Genomic DNA, 20150 nt, shown 5'->3' with positions numbered 1-20150 from the left:
TATATATATATATATGAGATTCCTACAGCTGTCTTTGACTTCAGATTTTTTCTCACTATATCGTTCGTCGTGTTTGACCCTCACTTATTACCGTACAATGGTGCTATCAGTAGGCAGTATCTTGACAGTCTGGTGTACGTATGGGAGTGTCACTGCTAACCAGAAAGTGTGCCGTGTGTCCGGTGTGAGGCACGGAGGAGAAGCCTGACGCCGCTATATGTTTGACTGCCAAAAAATGACCAAACACTCGCCGTCACACTGCGAGAACACCAGATAATAAGGCAGCGAATCCGACTATATAAATAACAAAATTACTAATATTCCTGTGAGACGATTCTATTATGTTTTCGGTTGGGGAAACGGAGCAATCGTAACCACACCGTGTCCTTGCGTCTCTGTCCAACTTGGATGTATCTGCGTCAGTGACCGTGATGCGTTTCAACGAGAAGGAGCTGATCTTTCTGAGCCGTCAGCCCTCTGAGATGGCAGCTGAACTTGGGATGCGGGGTCCCAAAAAAGGAGATGGTAATACAGTTACAGTTAATACATTCAGATGATCACTCTCACTTCCGTTTAGTGTATGTCGGGCAGCAGTTTATGTTAACACCAGTGAAACTGATGGAGGATGTGGTCTATGTTAACGAGTCTTATCTCTGCTCCTTTTTGGTATGGTGCAGTTGTGAAGAGGAGGCTGGTGAAACTTGTCGTTAACTTCCTTTTCTACTTCCGGACCGATGAGGAGGAGGTCAGCTCAGTCAATATTTGAACACTTGGACATGCTGCCATTTATCTGCCCGGCGTGTGTCATTATTATATATCTTCATGTCGTGAAATAATTTCTTGGAAGTGCTGAAGTTTGTGTTTACTCATCAGCCAATTGGAGCTTTGCTGTTGGAGCAGTGTCGGGTGGAGAGGGAGGACAGCCAGACCTTCTCTATTGGTGAGTCCCAGGGTCCACAGGTTTACTTTCATATTCACTGATGACTCACACTTTCTCCACTACTGATGGGTTTTTCCTCAGTCAGTAAAGATGAGTTGGCACACACGGTTCTTTCAGCACTTCCCTGGACAGCAAAGCAAAGTGTGTTGTTATGACTTCATCTTGTTTCTGTTTCTGTTTGTGTCTGTTATTGAATTAATGCCATGTTTTCATGCTGGTAGTATTTCTGGATGAAGCGGAGAGGAAGTATCTGTTCGAATGCGACAACGAAGAGGAATGTGGCAAGTGGATAGACTCCATTATCAAAGCGAGGTCAGAGTTACTCTTTCTTTCCCTTCCACAGCCACGATAAAGGGTTGCATCTGCTTGAAGACCTGTCAATAACTGACTACTGGGAAAAACTACATATTTTTAAGCTAAACTTGGGGAAAATAAATAAATTTAATATGCAGGTAGTCATCAAATCAAAATAAATCAAAATGTTTCGCTCTTACGTGGTTGTCAACTTTGTTAGAACTGAATAGTGCGCACCTTTTCCTGATGTTGGTGCACAGCTGGGCGTAACGAGCAGGGAGACGGGAGAGGGGAAACCGTTAGTAGCTGTTTCCTTAAGGTGGAACTGTCAAAGCAACAAAGATGTATTGTGTTATTAATTGTTGGTGGAACAAAAGGGCCACAGAGAACAAAGTATTGTAAAAGTTTTCAGGTGATTTACCGACTGCACTGATCCATTTAGGGCTATATTATTACATGACAACATGTTTTTTCGGTCATATGATCTAGGTGGGAATGATTTTCATGGTGCTGATTAAATCACGAAGAATCGGACCGATCGTGCGGCATGGGACAGGTTCCAAAATTAAAACGCGACCAGTCGAAACGACACCAAAGCCTCCAGCTCAACTGGTACCTTCACGTCATTTCTGGCATGTGCCACCGTTCTTCAGGGAGAAAATGGCAGTCAGAAATGTATCTTTGCTCTATGCCAGTTGTTGATATAAAACAGCCAGTTGGGCTCTTGTTTTTATGTAGTTTTCTCCTCCCACCCTGTAAGGCGGGTGGATTCTCACGAAATCTGTGAGATCACGACAGCAAGAGAATCTGTTTTCCAAGGTGTGCGGCTGAAGCTAGTTGGAACCAATCAGAAGATTTTACTGGCAGCTGCGGGTGGGTTTTAGACTTGGTAACGGTCAACAGTTTGACATGCTAATGAGGTTAGCATTAATGCTCACAGTGTCGGTTATGTCAGACGTGGAAAATATTTCCCTAGTTCAAGAAGAGCAAGGACTTATGTTAAAGGCTTTTTGCTGTTCTCCAAGTCTCCTCTCGCTCCAGGAAACCACAACCTCAAAGCAGCACATACACAAGGGAAATGGCAAGATTTGGCAAAGATTTTGATTGTGAAATCAGACATCCCTGACTGGTTATTTCAGTGAACGGTTCTTGCATCTTTGCAGGGACTTACATTGATTTTAGGCACTAGCCTCCCTAGACCCCATTTCCCAGAAACCCCTTAAGACTTTAAAATGATTTTTTTCTGTATTATTTGCCATTTAGAAAATGAACATGGTAAATGGATGAATAAATAAATGCCATTCATCTAACACATTTTCAAACTAAGTTTGTGAAGCGTGTTCTGTGAATACAGCTGAATACAGTCTCGTCTGAGGTAATGAAAATAGCTTTTGTGGCTTTGATGAGACTGAATCTGCTATAAGATGCTATTTGAATGCTGCGAGTACAGGCAAAGACCCCCTTCAAGTTGTGTTTTGGTCGTAAGCAATAGAAACATGGGTGAAACACCCAAAGTGTTATCAAGTGATTGAAGACTACTCTCCTTTGTCTTGTGTTGAATTATACTGGGGAAGCCGCGATGCTCCCAAAGAGGAGACAAAATGAGAAGGTTGTTTTCTGATGATGATCGTATTATAACGGTCTGAGCTGTGTCAATCTGCTTCTGATCTGGATAAAACCAGCATGGCTGTTTTCCACATGTGCCCACAAGTTTAGTATTTAAATAATATCAGAGAATTCATGTTCCAGTGATCTGGGTATATATGACATATATATGTATGATATATAATCTGTTTTCTGTGTGCTGGAATGTTTGCCTTGCCCATGTCTAATGAATTTGTTCTCTTTTCTTGCAGTTACGAGTTCATGAGGAGGAACCTCATATTCTATCGAACTGAAATCCACAGGCTCACGGGGAAGGTGAGACTCCTCGCTGCTGTATGTCAGCCTAAATGCCACACCGACGTTGCCGCGTATCATCGGTTTCATAGCATGAAAATGTATACAGTGTGGATTGTATATTCTGATGTGCGATACCAATTCAACATGTATGAGTTGATAAATGAAGGAAGACATTTTGGGTTTCAATCACCAATCCAAACAGTTTCCTGGTTGCTCAGGATGATCCACGGATTTTTACAGTCCTCTTAAGACAGTTCTTGGTTAAATCCTTTAATAAAACCTTGACAGAAGCCATAAAAAATATCATTACAGCAGTGTTAGTGGTTTCTGAAATCCCACTCGCTCAGAGACATAAATCCCAGAGCAAAAGTGGAGTTGTTAATCCTTAACAAGTAAAACCCAGACTCTCTGTATGAATAGACACCACTGAGGTTCAGTGAGAAAGTACTTTGTTTTTCTGTTTGTTCTTGTCTTTGTGTGTGATTTTGATGAACTACTTCATATGAAGTTTGATTCTGCTTCAATAAGAAGGAATTAGCTCTGTACATTTCTTGCCGTCTGGACTTACCAGCTTCTTTCTCTACAGGACCCCTTGGAGCAATATGGTATATCTGATGAAACCCGCTTCCAGGTCAGCAATGGTCTGCAGCTTATGCCCAGAGATACCTCCTCCCTGTAGACCAACAACCTATGTTCACATGATCTTCATTTTATTTCACTCTGCCATTCCAACGCTCACTTCGCACTGGTTTGAAAACATCTGTAGTACTGTCTACACTCCAGCTTTTTACAGCTGCTCTGCTCTACAATATTTGCTGTTTCTTAGGACGTGTTTGGTTAAAACCAAAACTGCTTCTGCTGTGTTATAATTCATTATAGTCATTATAGGTAATGCAGGAAAAACTCTGTACTGTTATTATTGGTTATGGGTATTTTTCAAGCCATTTACTGTCAAATTTCCAGACCTGTAGTTATCTAATGTCTTTATAAATATTTTTTTATACCATATTTTCCACTGGACATGCTGTACATGCAGAGAATATGATTTTGAAAGGCTATAATTGTTCTAACCTGGAGTCATTCTGTAGGCACAAGTTCAACAACAGTATCCAGAGAATGTGAACATTGCTATAAAACAAACTAAAACTTAGAGAAGATGTATCCTTTTCGAAAAAAGCTTAGTCAGTACCCTGCCAATGTTAGAAAACCTCCGACATTACAACAAGTACATTTGAGTCCTTTGAGCTGTTGGGCTGAGCCAAATCTCTTGCTCAGTGTTCATTTTTAGTCCATGTATGCATTCACCTTGTAGCCCTTTTAGACAATTTAGTTGTTAAAACTATCCTTTTGCACATATAACTGGGTTTCAAGGGTTTATTTTTATTATGATTACAGTAATTTACTTGAACCTAATATAGCTTTCTATTTCACTGTGAATCGGATTCTTTTTAGGTAAGCTGCTGGACCACATAGGTAACCTGACTCTTGATGTGATTCCTTAAATATTGCACCAACATTTGCAAAGTTTCAGCAAATGTTGAGAATAAGTTTTGCTCTCTGCCATATTTCTCCATAAGGGCTTTGCTGTGTCTTACAAATTGGTGAAATATTTATGGCATTTGTCAAGAATGTCAATGAATGTGTCTTTGTTTTTTAAATAATTTGTATATGGAATGTGGTCAGTTTGTTTTTAATTGCAGCATGGTTGTTTCACTGGCATCTCCTTTTTGTACTAATAAAGCCTTTAAGAGATACTGTTAAAGTCATGCAGTGGGTTTCTAAAATGAAAATATTTGCTAACAAGAAAAATTTTACTTATATCTTTTCATATCTTTGCAAGTCTATTGCAATTCCCACTACTGTTAACTTGAATTATATTATGTCTGTGGTTCTCAAACTGGGGAGTAGTAGGTGCACTTTGGGGTGGGGGTTTGGGGGTAGAGAGCTGCCCTTATGGGGAGGACCAAGGAAAAATATAAGGGTTAAATGAGCTTGAATTAACATGAACTATGTAAAAAAAGCAAGAATTTATTGATGTCGTTGTGATGACCTATGTTTCACTAAATAATTTCAGAATTGTTGCTTCGTTGCCGATGTCATTGCTTGATTAAAAACTTGTAGGTTGGTGGAATGTGAGCTCTTTGTGCTGCGAAGCACTTCATCACGTGGGTAGGGGTCTTAATCGGATCTGAGCCAGTGGATCAAAATAAAATGCATCAACATTTCTGAATTAGTTAATAATGTAAGATTGCATTTTCAAATTTGTATGATGCATAGGTGTTAGTTTTTACCTCTGTAACAAGTCACACACTCTTGTTTTAAAGACATTTTACTCCATTTTGCAGCGAACACGTTATGTGTATAAATTATCAACCATATGTGACTATAAGAACATGATAAATATGTAAATAAATATGACAAATTCTCTGCCCTTTGCCAACTGCGGGGAGATGAAGAGGCGATGTGTTGGGCTGTGTGACACGTTTCCTTAGCAACGCCAAATGTGTGATTCAAAATCGGTGACGACACAGCCTTCCCGTGTTGCTTTGCGAGACCAAATTGAATGCTCGCTATAAGAATACATTTGTATTCTGCAAATTTGGTCTTCAGCCATAAAAAGCAAACCATAACAATTTTCTGTTGGTCCTAACACAACTTCACAAAGCCACTTAACAACGCGTAAAGGGGAGGATAATATTAGGGAAAGGTAGGTGTTAATACAAGGATAGATTATTAACAAACATTGTTGACAAAGCATTAGCCGGACAGCTAGCGTAACTTCCTTAAGGGCAGACAGCTGAGTTAGCGGTAGCATTTGTCTAGCTCTGAATGCTAAGGGATTGGATTCTCTCATTTTTTGTCTGTTTGTTTTATTGCATCTACTACAGATCAGCGTTACTCATCTCAGCTGTTTTTTTTTTTTATTCATGGTCCTGCTGCTAAAACCATTTTACAACTCTTATGTTGCTAGTTCAGTCAGATATAATTGAGGTGCTGTTGTTTGCATTTTAGACTGACCCCAGTCGTAACCGTACTCTGGAATTAAGTCATTTACAGGTTAGCCCTACTTTGCTATTTGGTTTGGGGTTAGCATATCGACTCTCGAGTGTTAATTGTTTAATAGTTTCGAAGGACTTAATTGTTGATTAAACTGGGTTACAGCTTAATTGTCTCAGTGTCTCCCTGCAGTGCTATTGGTTTTAGGATTATCAGCTATTTACATTTAGGCGACTGTCTGCTAAAAGTGAAACAAATCAACTGCATGACTGGTGTTTGTGAGTTAGCAAATTGGATCACTCATTATGTCATGTCAAAAATAAACCTCAAAAATTTGTAATTTTCATGATATTCATATTTTTGTTAATCGTTTTTACTGTTCTATGTTTTTATTGTTTGACCTGAACCTGTCTACAGGCGTCATGGACCAGGACTATGAGTGCAGGCTGCTCAGACAAATCAATATCCAAAATGAGAATGCAAGCCCAATAGTAAGTAAATAACGCACACACAGTTTTATTAATTTTTTTTATGTTGTTTTCATACAAAAACAGAAAATTAGCTCTTCCAAATTTGAAACCATGGTTCTCAACTGGGAAAAAGGTGGAGTGCTCCCTCTGGGTCAGGTGGAGGAGTTTTAAGTGTCTTGGGATGTTGTTCACAAGAGATGGCAATTGGAGCGAGAGATGGACAGATGGATTGGAGCTTCATCAGAAGTAATGAGGGCTGGCCTGTTGTGATGAAAAGGGAGCTGAGCCAGAAGACGAAGCTTTCAACTTACTGGTCCATCTTTGTCCCAACCCTCACCAATGGTCACGAGATCTATGTATTGACCTAAAAAAATTAGGTCATGGACACAAGGGGCTGAAATGGGTGTACTTGGAAGGTGGCTTGGCTCCGCTTTTGAGATAGGGTGAGGAGCTTGACAGTTTGGATGGAGCTCAGAGTGGAGCCGCTGCTCCTCTACATCGAAAGGAGTCAGCTGAGGTGGTTTTGGCATCTTGGTAGGATACCTTCTGGTTGCCTCCCTTTGGAGGTTTCTGGGCACATCCAACTGGGAGAAAGCCTTGGGCAGACCCAGAAGTAGCTGGAGGTATTGTCCGTTTGTCTCGGACCCAACCTCGGATTAGTGGAAAATAATCGATGAATAGATGGATGGATTTGCTTGTCCTTGCACATTAAGAAGCTGTGTTTCTTGTTTCCTCCTGAACTACTACTGTCATTAAATAATTGCCACACCTTGCCTAGGATAGCCAAAACTAAACATTCAATATTCAGTTTTCATTATGCAACTGGAAAATGTATTCCAAATATTAACATCATCCTTTCAGTCAGGAGAAGAAATCGGTTCATGGTCAAGTGGAGAAGATGGATTAAACAGTCCCATTAAAAAGAATGAAGCAGAGTGAGCAGGTTGGGGTTGGTTTGGACTCTGATCGCTGATGGTTTGTAGATGAACATCATTGGAAACCGTCCACAACAATTGATGTTCTGGGCAGTTTTAATGATCTGCTGCAGAGCCCTTCTGTCTTGGGCCCTTCAGCTCCCCACACCACTTTGTGAGGTTTCATTTAAGAGTGTTTTCTATTGCTCCTCTTTAGAAGTCACCAAGTACCTGCTGTTTCTAAAGTTTCCTCAAGAAATGCAGTTATTTCTGAGTTCTCCTTACCGGTGTGGAAATATGGGATGACCAGTACAGCTGCTTTGTGATTTCCTGCAGTATCGCTTCCAAGTAAACAAAAATCCTTAAGTGAAAACTGCTTTGTTTTGAACTGTACGACGTTTCAGTGATCAGCACAGCTCCAGAACCGTAATAGGCCCTCCCTAATAGAGGATTGTTAAGTACCAAAGCGCTTCAGATGGAGAGGTTGTTACTCTGCTCTTGCTGGAAAAGGAAAGGGTTTAACGAACCACTTATTTGACAGTGTCACTAGTGCTGAGCGAAACAAGACCTCACCAGCCAAACGACTGGCTTTTGTGAGTGCTGCCTCCTGTTGCTAACACCTCAAATGGATGCACCATCTGCCACATAAATCATCCTCCTGTTTTGTTATTAAGATTTCAGTTCACAATCCAAGGCCTGTTTGTGTTTGGCCTCCATTCAGGAAATGCTCTCCTCTATTCCCTCACGCAGAAAGCTGTTGGTGCAGTGCGATCTCTGACACCCACCAGCTCCCCTCTGTCCTCCCCTAGTAAGCATGGTGATCGCTTCATTCCCTCCCGGGCTGGAGCCAACTGGAGTGTCAACTTCCACCGCATTAATGTGAGTCTGCTGCAATACAGCCAGGACTTCACTCTCTGTCCTACCAAAAGCACAATGCTCTCAGGATCAAAGTGTTGACTATGACCTAGAAGCAAACATTGAATAAATCAATAGATTTTTCCCCTTAATCTTTAAAATAATAATAATCATGCCTTAAGTGTACTGATTTGGTTAATTCATTGGTTTGATTTTCTGATACAGGAAATTGAGAAGTCGCACAATCAAAACAGGAAAACCAAAGATGGCACTACCGACAGCAACAAAGGTAATCATTTACCTTCATCTAAACGTTGTTTTTTGCCACGAGGCAGAGCTCACTTTGGCCTTGTCTTGACACGCCCTTCCACTGCCACCTTGCAGCAGGGGATAGCTGCTCTGAGCATCACTACTGTGGTTTGGAGCATCACAATTGAGCACGTTCACAGAGCTGGAGATTAGAGAAATCTTTGTTCTGATAGATTCTATGTGATTTGACCTTGAGATGAAGTGTCTGTAGCACAAAATAATGTGAAGGCATGAGACAGAGAATCACTCATCTACTCCTTTCCTCTGCAGTGCACTGCTCTCCTTTACTTTGTGGAAAATCTGATCTGCTCCTCTGTTTCGACTGTAAAGAGACCAGCATTTAACTTCTAGGAATGACTAACAATTGGTGGTTCCACCATACTTTATTGATGGGCTCTATTAAGAATATGAAAAGTACCTTTCATTTAATGTATTTTGCTCAATTAAATATGTTGTGATGTGATTTTCAGCCCCCGAAACATATTCTCCTCTCTGTTGTAGCTACTTTCAGTGTGAGTTTCTTCCATTATTCAGCTCGATACTTCAGATCTCTCTGTCTCCTCCAGTCAATTTTAATTATTTGACCTTCTCTTGTGTACTAAGCATTGGAAGACTCATGGAAACAGAGGATAAGGACCAAACAAATCTATGGGAAAATTTCCCTCTCATCTTTAGAGATGTGAAAGAGCTGAGAAATTGCAGAGGGAGTTAAACATTTGAACTTAATTATTTCAACAGCGAGGTTTGATTTCCCCCTTGTCTGTTCCTCCGTCTTCAGCCGATGGTCTGGCTTACTCAGCTCTGCTGAAGAACGAGCTGCTGGGAGCAGGAATCGAGAAAGTCCAGGACCCCCAGTCAGAGGATCGTCGTTTGCTGCCATCCACTCCTACAAAGAGGAGCCTTTTTAGTGTAAAACAGATAACATAGCTCTACCATTTAGTCTGTTTTATAATGGCGTTTTCCCTTCGGTGAATAATCATCTGTTTTGTTTCTTCATAGTATTCTGTTAGTCCTAAAAGGGCTCTGCCAGAGGAAGATGGAAACACAGTTTCTCCATATTCTTTATCACCTGTCAGCAGCAACAGGTAACATATACACCCCCCCCCCCTATTCTGGCCAAATAATATTTCTTCATGCAATATATTCTTAATTGCTCTCATTGTATTGTGTATTGCAGCCAAAAACTGTTACGGTCGCCAAGAAAACCTACCCGCAAAATTTCCAAAATTCCCTTCAAAGTTTTGGATGCTCCAGAACTTCAAGATGACTTCTACCTCAACCTGGTGGACTGGTCCTCTCTGAATGTGCTCAGTGTTGGACTGGGTACCTGCGTATACCTGTGGAGCGCCTGTACCAGCCAGGTGTGTGTGTGTGTGTTTCTGTGTGTGTGTGTGTGTTGCGTTCACTGTGAAACTCAAACGCATTGCTCAGTCAAATGACGTCTCTAATCATAGTGGACACGATAATGAAAAGTGTCTCTGCGTGTGTATTATGGATATTTCATAACCAAAAGGCTTTCAGGGTTTAATTGCGCTGCCCTCCAGGTTTTTGCGTTAATCTGTCTCTTTTATTTTTTGCCTCCATTTGTGCAGGTGACACGTCTTTGTGACCTCTCTGTAGAGGGAGACTCTGTGACATCAGTGGGCTGGTCGGAGAGGGTGGGTTGTTCTGTTATTTGATTTATTATTTGATACAGTTTTAGATGAAAGTAGAACAATCCAGTTGTTTTTAACTATTGAGTCACTCAGTGTGACCATTTAAGATCCACAGTTGAGCAAGACTGTTACTTGATATTTAATTGAAATCCAAAATTGTTTTTTTTTTTATAAGCTGTATTTAATCCTTTAAATATATGCAGCACCAGTCAAAAGTTAAGACACATTTATTATGTCCAAAATTAAATTAAATTAAATTAAATGAAATGAAATATAGTGCTGCATGCTATTCTTTTGTTAGAGTTCTACCTTTCAGCTAAAATGGCTAATTTATTGTACCTTTACAAAGATCTGTGTTTCAGTTCAAGTCTTTGTGTTGCTGTGATCTTTACATACGTTTTTGTGCTAAGTGTGTTGCCTATTTTTAGGGTAACCTGGTAGCAGTGGGTACACATAAAGGCTATGTTCAGATCTGGGATGCAGCTGCAGGGAAGAAGCTCTCGGTCCTAGAAGGACACACAGCCAGAGTGGGTGAGTTCAGTGGAGATGGGATGGGGGAGGAGACAATTACAGGATTAAATCCTCATAACCCTGGTGCAGTCGTTTAGCAACATCTCTCTGTCATTATTGGTGAATTATCTCCCCTTTAATCTGCCTGTAATTCTTTGCTGCCAGGCGCCTTGGCGTGGAACGCGGACCAGTTGTCGTCTGGGAGCCGTGACCGTGTGATCCTGCAGCGGGACATCAGAGCTCCGCCTCTTCAGTCCGAGCGTCGTCTCCAAGGGCACAGACAGGAAGTATGTGGACTCAAGTGGAGCACGGACCACCAACTGCTGGCATCGGGTGGAAATGATAACAAGGTATGAAGGCAGACTCTCATCTTTTCCTCTTTCAGCTGCACATGTGTACGTTTCTGTCCCCTCACTGTGTTACCTGCCGCCTGCAGTTACTCGTATGGAACCACTCCAGCGTCCTGCCTGTGCAGCAGTACACAGAGCACTTGGCAGCAGTGAAGGCCATCGCGTGGTCGCCTCACCAGCACGGCCTTTTGGCCTCTGGAGGCGGCACAGCCGACCGCTGCATCCGCTTCTGGAACACTCTGACTGGCCAGCCCCTGCAATGCACCGACACCGGCTCTCAAGTCTGCAATCTGGCCTGGTCCAAGCACACTAATGAGCTGGTGAGTCACTTTAAATGTCTGAGTATACAGTGATGAAGTGAAACGGATTCCCTGATTCTTTTACAAATGTGGACCAAAGCCTAGGTTGCTGTCAGATTTGTTGGTGATTCAGCTCTTAATTCAGCAAGATGCAGCAAATGAATAACGGCTTTAGTGTGTTGAATGGTAGGCGGGCCATTTGACTTTTGAATGGAGGGAGTGGTGCTCTTCCCTCCAGTATTTGAACTTGGCAAGTCTAAACATGCTTTTTCTGTGCTGGAAGTGGTGGTGCGGAGTTACCGTTGGCTATGTTCCAGATAAACACCATCGCTTCAGGTCTTCTGATGTAACTGCACAACAAACACTGTTTTGTTTTCCTCAGGTCAGCACACATGGTTATTCCCAGAACCAGATCCTGGTGTGGAAGTATCCGTCTTTAACTCAAGTGGCCAAACTCACAGGACATTCCTACAGAGTCCTCTACCTGGTCAGTATACACTGCATGTGTTTTCATCTGTCGAAGCTTAAACTAAAAAAATTACTGAAAGCATCTCTGGAAAGTAAAATTCTATCCCCAAAAATGTTATGTAAGTTATAGTGACTGTTCTCAGCATATTATTATGACACATTTTCTTTATGTTTTTCACTAAGCATCTTTGAGAATCATCCAGTATCTAAGCAAGAGGCAAAAAATATCCACCCTTACTGGAAGGGAACTGGAATCATAATGTTGCCGTCACGCCTACACCTGATTATTCTGATCCCTTATAGCAGTGTCATATACTTGGTGTGTAATAGTGACTTATATACAGGCCATGTCACCTGATGGAGAGGCCATTGTGACAGGAGCTGGAGATGAAACACTTCGGTTCTGGAACGTCTTTAGTAAGATGAGATCTACAAAGGTAATGATTCTGACAATTACTGATTGTTCCTTGAATGCAGAATATTTCTCACTTTTGTTATCTGTGCACGAATATGTACGTGTATGACTCTTTCGTCATATTTCCTGCAGGAATCGGTCTCAGTGTTGAACCTGTTCACCAGGATCCGGTAGTCTGTACTTCGAGGGACTAAAGAAGGGAATGGAATTTGTCTGTGCATGTATCACTGGACCTTTTTTGAATATTCACCTGGGGTCATATTCAGAGAGCCCCCTCGACTCCCATTAGTGTATTTAGCCAAGTTGTAGCTGAAGGCGGGAGGAGGTGGAGAGATGCACGGCCTGACTGTCGAGGGCCCAGGAGATGCAGCTCACACAGTAATCCTCTTCCTTCTGAATGATGGAGCCTCTGCCTCCTCCAACAGACCTGCGATCAGTGTTTGGGAGAATTTCAAGACCGTTTGTTTGATAGTTTTGTTTACAAATCGACATTGTGCATACCTGCCAAATATTAAGTTTGTCCTTTTGATTGTCTATTTATTTTTTTATTTTTTTTCTTTCTTGCTTTTTCCTTGTTTTTTTTACATAAATTCTTCCTAGTGTTTGTTTGGAAGGCTGGTGGATTTTCTTCCGTGTCCATATCTGCAATCTTCAGACTCATCTCTGGACTAACTTTGTTCATTTTACAGGAAAATATGCAAAATGATGTTTATTGGACGCTGATAACGGATTACGTGAACCTGTTGTGCTTTGAGAACTGTTGACCATTCATTTTAGTCTCACCAATGCTCTCGCATTGTTTCATAATAATATCAGAACAATAAGTTACCGAAGGTAATTCGTGTAAAGATTTTTAATTTAAACATGACTTAAGAAGTCGTTCAGTTATGTTGTTTTCCTTCATTCCTAATTGGAAAATCAGGCAAGGAAAAATCAATCGGAACTACTCGGCCTTATTAGTGTATTTTTTCCAAACCCAGATGGTGAGATGCTGTTGTGTGCAGAACTTCTGCTTTGTGCTATGTCTGCTAAGATATTCAAGCTTAGAAAACTTGCTAATTCAGCCCATTTTTGTGTTGCGCAGTCATGCTCCTGTTCTATTTTAATTAGAATTGTCATTTTTTCATTTGGGGAAAAAAAAAAAGAAAAAAGATATCATATAAGTTGCTACATTTCCTCCCTGTAATCGTTGTTTGAATGCCTGAGTTAACCTGGTGTGATACATTTAAATGAATGCTATTTATTTGTTCTGTAAATTTACCGTACAAAGGCCGCATGCTCGCTTATTGAATTTATCCGAGAAAGCTGAGGGGCCGTTTTACCCCCGAAGTCTGGACATTTCTTTTAATGCCACTTCAAAAACAATGCTGCCAACTTAAATCACAGAAAGAACGTTTAAAAGGAAACTATTTCTGTGCGAAGACACGATTAAAACACCATATCTTATAAAAATTTGTCAGAGCTGTTTTTATTAACTAATCAACCTGCGAAAGAGCCCACAACACCAACATGTGCTGGTTATATAGTTTGTAAAATGTTAAAGTCAACTTGTCGAGATGGCCCTAAAATGTGAAACTTTAAAGTATGTTCCATCTTAGTTTTCCCAAAGAAAAGTCCTCCATCTGAAATGCAACCCAGTTTTACTTTTATATTTACTCTTCATAATGCCCGGCTTTAGAAATTACTTGGACTTGTTGAGCTCTTAAAAGAAAGGCAAAGCAGAATTAAGGAGAAGTTTTAATGTGGCCTAAATTTCTCCCACGAAACCCTTCAGCAGGAAAACTGACGTACACCGTAGTACTAATACTCCAGGTCCTGGTGACCCTCAGGTCATGTTCTCAGAGGGTGGATAAGCACTTGTTAGGGTTACAAAATTTTCAGCAGTGTCTATGTCTAATTGGATTATGATTACAATGAATTGAATTCCAATTGGCTTGAATTGGACTATATTACTTAAGTGCCTTGAGATGACAATTGTTGTAATCTGGCGCTATATAAATAAATTGAATTGAAAATTGAATTATGTCTTTCAGTTTGAAATGAATAAAATCTACCTTTACTCATTCAAAAGTTAACCTGGATAATTTTCTATAATAGCTAGTGCTGTAATTTGTAGCTGACGTTACATGGGAAAGGGTTAATGGGGTAAACACTAAATGGTTCATTTGTTGGGGACTATTTTCAGATGTTGATCCATACACGTTTGCTTCTCTAGTGAATATTTAGACAGAGACAACACTTGATACGATCGAATCATTGTTTATTTCCATCATGAAGAATCTGTTGACGGAAAAATATAGACAAATTTCCTAGTGTTGAACATAAACCGCCAAAGATGTGACATGCCGAGAAAAGTTCAAGAAAGTAAACTGTAAAGGCTGTAGAATTCTTTTTTCATAATTTGCCATCATTCTGAGAGTTTTGCTGTAGATTCTCACTCTGATCCCAAATTCAAAGTGAACACCAGAGGGAGCCATCATAAGAACAGACCCAGACTTTGTAAAGCAGTGCTATAATGCTGCTACCACACCCATAAAATCAACCTTAACCATATTATCTGGAAGGTGACGTTCAGATTTAATTGTCACTGGAGGAATATCCTGCATGTAATCTTGATTGTCTTCTATGAGGCCACCAGGAAGTATAAACATAGACTCATGGGGATGATACAGCTATCATCCCCATGAGGTCTCTAAGCCAACAGCCATAAAGCTTCACCTTGTTCCCTGGGATTTTGCAGATTTCCACCATATTACCAGGCTAGCCCACACAAGCATAGTTTTGACCCTGAGCATGAAAAATGACTAGTGTTCACATTCTCCCAAAGCTCCCACACCTCCGCCTGTGCCCTGTAGCTTATCCAGACTCACTCTTACACATTTCAACAGCAAATGGATTTTTATCAAAACAGCTGAAGGGTCCACATGCAAGCAGAGTGATGGATGAATAATTATGTTCCTTTTTGTTTTGGTGTTGATTTAAAAATCACAAATAGTCCTCGGATGCATTGCTGGAACCATTAAAAGCTGAATTTGGAAAGTAAAAAACCGAAAACGAAAAAAAAGGAAAGAAAAATATCAATGCTACTTCCAAAATTAAAGACCTTTCTGTGAATTAGTTTTTATCAGGTTCTGTAGGCTCCGGTGACTCAGTCTCTATCAACAAAAGAGCCAGAGCCTTTCTTCCCTTTGGACTCCATTATAATGTCATCGGAATAACATGCCTCGTCCATTATAGTGATCAGATAAATCACCTGAATGGAGGACTTTCAGCACAGCCTGGAAGGCTCATCTGCAACTCTTGGTGGGCAGATGTTAACATTAAGCTCTGAAAGCAGCGGGGAGAACAGAGAGGGATCGCTAATATGCATAATCCTACCTCCTGATGTTTCCATCAAGAGACACAGAGTGCGATGTGCATCATACGACTAAAGCCTCACAACACAGTGAACGGGATCTTCCCCAGGTTCCTCCCCTAAGCCTGACTCTTGAGATATCAAAGCAACAAAGCTTTTGTGAAAACTATTTACTACAGCACCCAGGTTTCTCTTTACTCATTTTGTCAGAGGGAACAGAACACAGAGAAAGCCTTATTCACAAATAGACAGGTGTCCTACCCCATGTTCAGCACCTTTGTATTCATAAACTTGGGGATGGTTAGGGTGTTTAGCAGATGATGGAGACGATGCATCATTTAAATAACTCGACTTCCATCCGGAAACATCCTTGTAATGGTGTCCTTACATGTTCTCTGGGTGGAATTTGAAAGCTGGGCTGTCATCAAGTTGAGCAATAATATTTGGTAATGTAGACAGATGAATGAAAAAGAACTGGGATCGAGTATGTTTAACTTGAACATTGTGTGGTTTGGCAACAACATGCATCAAGACATCGATGCAGGCTTCAGACACCTGAGAAGAGAACTTTTGTTCACTTGCGCCATTTCCTAGACAAAGTGAAAATGGTTGTTAGATGGAGCTTTTAAGTGTAAAAAAGTATGTGACTAACATGAAATCATGAGCAGGAGTAAGTGTGAAAGTGAGGCTGCATAGTTTTATTTTTTTCATTTTCTTGTAACAGGGTATATGATAATGGGTCCCAAGTGTATGATAGATGACAAAGTTTCATATTAGCCCACTCTGAGGCTTACTGACAATTACAGCAACATTGAATTATAATTCACAGGGGATATAATCTAATCCTTCCATGGACCAATATCCTGATGTTCAAATTTCATTCGTTAAAAAGACCATATTGAGCTAATTTATAATTTCATAATGTTATTTTGAGGGTCTTCTGGAATTGTTTTTGACACTTGAATGTTGAAAAGCACATTGTTTTTGCTCATACTACGACATATTTTGTCACCATCTATCTATCCATCCATCGTCAATACCCGCTTAATCCAATTCAATGTTGTGGGGGTACACCCTGGATGGATCCCTGGTCCATTACAGGGCCCACACAGAGGCAAACGAGAAAAACAACCATGGACACCCACGCTCAGTCATGGGTCAATTTAGAATCCCCAGTTAACGTAACATGCATGTTTTTTGTCAGTGGCAGGAAGCCAAAGTACTCGGACAGAACCTACACATGAATGGGGAGAACGTGCAAATTCCAGCTGAGTTTCGAACCCGAAACCTTTTTGCTCTGAGGTGACGGCGTTATAACCTTCACACCACTGTGCAGCCCATCTCTTTTCACCTTCTGTCTGAAATGCTTTGTTTTATCTTTTGTCTCCTTAAAGGCCCAGTCCGCTCTTTTTATACAGAGATGAAATGCGGCTCGTTAGTCATTGTTTGCGGTATTAAACTAGCCACTAAGCAGGCATTACAAGGCTGTTAGCATCTGGTATCAAGATGCAGAGTTATCCGATCAAACGTGAACAACTCAAGTGCAGGTGTGAACACACTCAGATCCACAGAAGTCTGGGACACCAGTTGTACATCTGGAAAGTGATACTTGCAACCCAATTTGACAAAAAGTACTCATGTTTAAAGCCAGAATTATCTTTAATTACACAACATTATAATAATTTGTGGGAAAATATTATTGACTGTATTTCATTTGATTGGGAGTCTATTGGAGCTAGAGATGTTTAGAAGCTCGCCACCCTTTGCATATCAGTTTCTCATCTGACACCAGATAACTATGATCATATTATGCGGTCTATAATTCTGATCCATATGTTATTTTCTGCAGAGACAGTGATACCAAAGCTTCTTGTCTGTCCTGTAAGTCCTGGTAGCTGCCTTTACCTCTTTGACCTGATTTGATAGTGACCAATGCATATAGACATCTGCTCCTCAGAATTGGTGTTTTAATGTAACTAAGCAGAACTTAACTTGGTGCAGTGGAGGGAGGCGGGAGTATGCTGTTTTGCATTGTAGAAGGCATAAACAGCCCATGGATGCTTTACAGGAAAATTTGTTTTTCAGGCTTTTCTTCACAAATCTGCACAGTACAAGGTCAGAATGTAAACTGCAGAAAGTCTAAAAGCTTTCGTTTTTAATCTCCTTTTACTCATCTGTCATTCTGCATGTTCTACATAACAAAACCCTTTAGAATTATTTATCAGAATCTAACTATCAATGTGACACAGGTTAATCTGCAATGTTTTTTCCTGCATCTATAATATGGTTCAGGTCACTGAATGTATTTCTGGATTTCAGAGAAACATCACTTATTAGTTATGTCTGGACAGTGTCCCACCACAGCAGAATGAGTATGACTGACCTACGTGTCTATTTGGACATAGTGACATCTGATCGCAAAAGGTTACTCAAGCGTTCACTCAAGACACATATGGAGATGGTTTTTAGGTGGAAACTGATGCCCTTATAACTTTCCTCTTATAACAGCATCAGCCAAGACACATCCCGACACTAGGTGTTAACGACCTTTATGCATTACATGGCAATGTAGATAACTTAAAAAAAAATAATAATAATAAAAGGAACCGTGGAGTGTGTGCAGAGTAGCTTAGCTAGTTTAAGTCTAGTTGAGCGTATACATGCAGGAGTAATTGGACCTCAATTTGGTCAAATGACATGATCTGGGTGTTTTAGTCTGGCTTTTAGAGCTTTGATATCATTCTATTTTAATCTAACTGATGTGGTTACATGTATTTTGAATGTCCAGCTGTGGCGTGGCTGATACGGTAGTTCAGTTTTTTCTAGTCTCATGTAATTGTTTATATGACCTGTTTAACATGCCCTTTGAGGTGGACTGTGGGCTTTGTGACTCAGCACATCTTTTACATCCACAAAAAGCTGTGTAAGACGCTGAAGGAAATGAAAAACACTAAAATGCATAACATATTCTCTTTCATTCCTTGTAATGGCTTTTTGAGTTTTCCCTTTGGTCCAGTTCAGCGAGTGAGTAGCAGGTAGAGTTGTGCAGAGAAATAGGCCCAATTACACCTCTGTTGACTGTTGACAACGCTTGTGTGACAACAAAAAACAATGCTGGCACCAAGCCTAACAATGCAAAATCCAGACTCAAGCGTATCACATTTGTCGTGCTTCAATGAACTTGCCAATAAACTGCTAAGAAGATTTTTTTTAAAAACACCGAGAATATAATTAGACTATAAAGCCATTTTAAAATAGATGTAATGCAAAAACGACTGAAGCCACTGTTCTAAAATTACAAAAATGGTACCTTAAGGTTGGTTGTTGGTGTATTCTGATGTACTGTCTATACACTAAATGTTGCTGATCTAGATTTTAGACTCTCTTGTTCTTCAGCTGATGGATGACTTTAGGTTGGGGAACACACGTTTTTACTCTCAGAAATGGACACAAGACTCAAGACACCTCTCACCCACCCTCAACTGCCTCTGTTCTTTGAGGGAATTTGCTGTGTGCTGTGTTCCTTTATGCATAAAGGTTATTTGGCTGATTGGAGCCATTGCAGGTTTTTAAAAACATTTTTTTGTTATTAAATCATTTGTTCCATATGTCAGAGTAGTCCCTTCTTTTGTTTTATGCCAGCCAAAGGAAATCCTTTATCTGCTATGTTGTCAATTAAAAATGTATTTAGCCCCGTTGTTCTCCTAAGCACATAATGTTGCCATTGCAGCCATGTAGCATCCTCAGCGTCTAGGTATGCACTCTTCTTTCCACTGAAAATCAATTTAATGTCTAATCTTAATGTAACAGTTTAGTTTTAATTAAATTACGTCTGTGGTCTTCAACAAAGCCAGGCACAGGCGCTCAGATGATATTCTATACACTTCTGCAGGGCATGATTTAAATTCAGCTTTTTTTTCCCCCGTTTCTCTTCTTTTTTTCATTAGTGTTTTTTTCATCAGCTTAAAATACACCCTGAAATAAAATCACAAATTTTGGCGACATTATCTTGGCACTACAGTAAAGAGGGTCTTTCCCGAAATAAGAATAGTGAGGCAATAGCATACAGTATATCCTCACCCCGCATATGTTTTATTCATATGCTTCTTTAACCTTCATATAATGCAATTTGGCTCCTGGTTCGGGCCGCACCCTTAACAAGGTCTGAAAAATCAAATAAATAAATCCACGTCAATTGGTCCCCTCTCGCCGTCGTCACGCCACATTGTCCCACCTCCTCCTTGTCTCCCCCGGGCAGCAGACATATATAAACACACAGATCCATCTTCCTCCAGCCTACCCAGTAACATCACGATAACCATTACGTGGAGCTCTGATGGGAGGGCGCACAGGCTCAGACTGAGGCTGATTTCTATCGAATAAAGCCAACAGTGAAAGAGGTGAACCCTCGGCTACT

The 20150-nt window shown here is 40.5% G+C and overlaps 2 protein-coding genes across 2 annotated transcripts; both read left to right on the top strand.

Annotated features, from left to right (window-relative positions):
* Positions 1–41: 41 nt before the first annotated feature.
* plekhj1 (pleckstrin homology domain containing, family J member 1) lies at positions 42–4890 on the top strand. The gene is made up of 6 exons (XM_072363965.1): positions 42–525; positions 678–745; positions 874–940; positions 1162–1252; positions 3091–3154; positions 3723–4890. The coding sequence occupies exons 1-6, from the start codon at positions 432–434 to the stop codon at positions 3813–3815; spliced, it is 477 nt and encodes a 158-aa protein (XP_072220066.1). The 5' UTR covers positions 42–431; the 3' UTR covers positions 3816–4890.
* Positions 4891–5589: 699 nt separating this feature from the next.
* On the top strand, positions 5590–14237 carry LOC140268871 (fizzy-related protein homolog). The gene is made up of 14 exons (XM_072363864.1): positions 5590–5843; positions 6551–6624; positions 8268–8396; positions 8598–8661; positions 9460–9590; positions 9681–9766; positions 9859–10042; positions 10274–10339; positions 10765–10867; positions 11012–11196; positions 11283–11516; positions 11878–11982; positions 12308–12400; positions 12511–14237. The coding sequence occupies exons 2-14, from the start codon at positions 6556–6558 to the stop codon at positions 12550–12552; spliced, it is 1491 nt and encodes a 496-aa protein (XP_072219965.1). The 5' UTR covers positions 5590–5843; positions 6551–6555; the 3' UTR covers positions 12553–14237.
* The last annotated feature ends 5913 nt before the right edge of the window (positions 14238–20150 follow it).

This window comes from Leuresthes tenuis, unplaced genomic scaffold (assembly GCF_036924035.1).
Source record: "Leuresthes tenuis unplaced genomic scaffold, fLeuTen1.0.hap1 SCAF_14, whole genome shotgun sequence".
NCBI classification, from domain to species: Eukaryota; Metazoa; Chordata; class Actinopteri; order Atheriniformes; family Atherinopsidae; genus Leuresthes; species Leuresthes tenuis.
Note: the sequence above shows the minus strand (reverse complement) of the source record. Positions and strands in the feature narration are given on the sequence as shown.

Bases quoted from the DNA above. Each gene is read 5' to 3' on its own strand.
- plekhj1 (XM_072363965.1), top strand. From the start codon at position 432: ATGCGTTTCAACGAGAAGGAGCTGATCTTTCTGAGCCGTCAGCCCTCT. The intron at 1,253-3,090 runs GTCAGAGTTACT...CTTTTCTTGCAG, and splicing joins GACTCCATTATCAAAGCGAG to TTACGAGTTCATGAGGAGGA. The intron at 3,155-3,722 runs GTGAGACTCCTC...CTTTCTCTACAG, and splicing joins TCCACAGGCTCACGGGGAAG to GACCCCTTGGAGCAATATGG.
- LOC140268871 (XM_072363864.1), top strand. From the start codon at position 6,556: ATGGACCAGGACTATGAGTGCAGGCTGCTCAGACAAATCAATATCCAA. The intron at 8,662-9,459 runs GTAATCATTTAC...CTCCGTCTTCAG, and splicing joins CACTACCGACAGCAACAAAG to CCGATGGTCTGGCTTACTCA. The intron at 10,043-10,273 runs GTGTGTGTGTGT...CCATTTGTGCAG, and splicing joins GGAGCGCCTGTACCAGCCAG to GTGACACGTCTTTGTGACCT.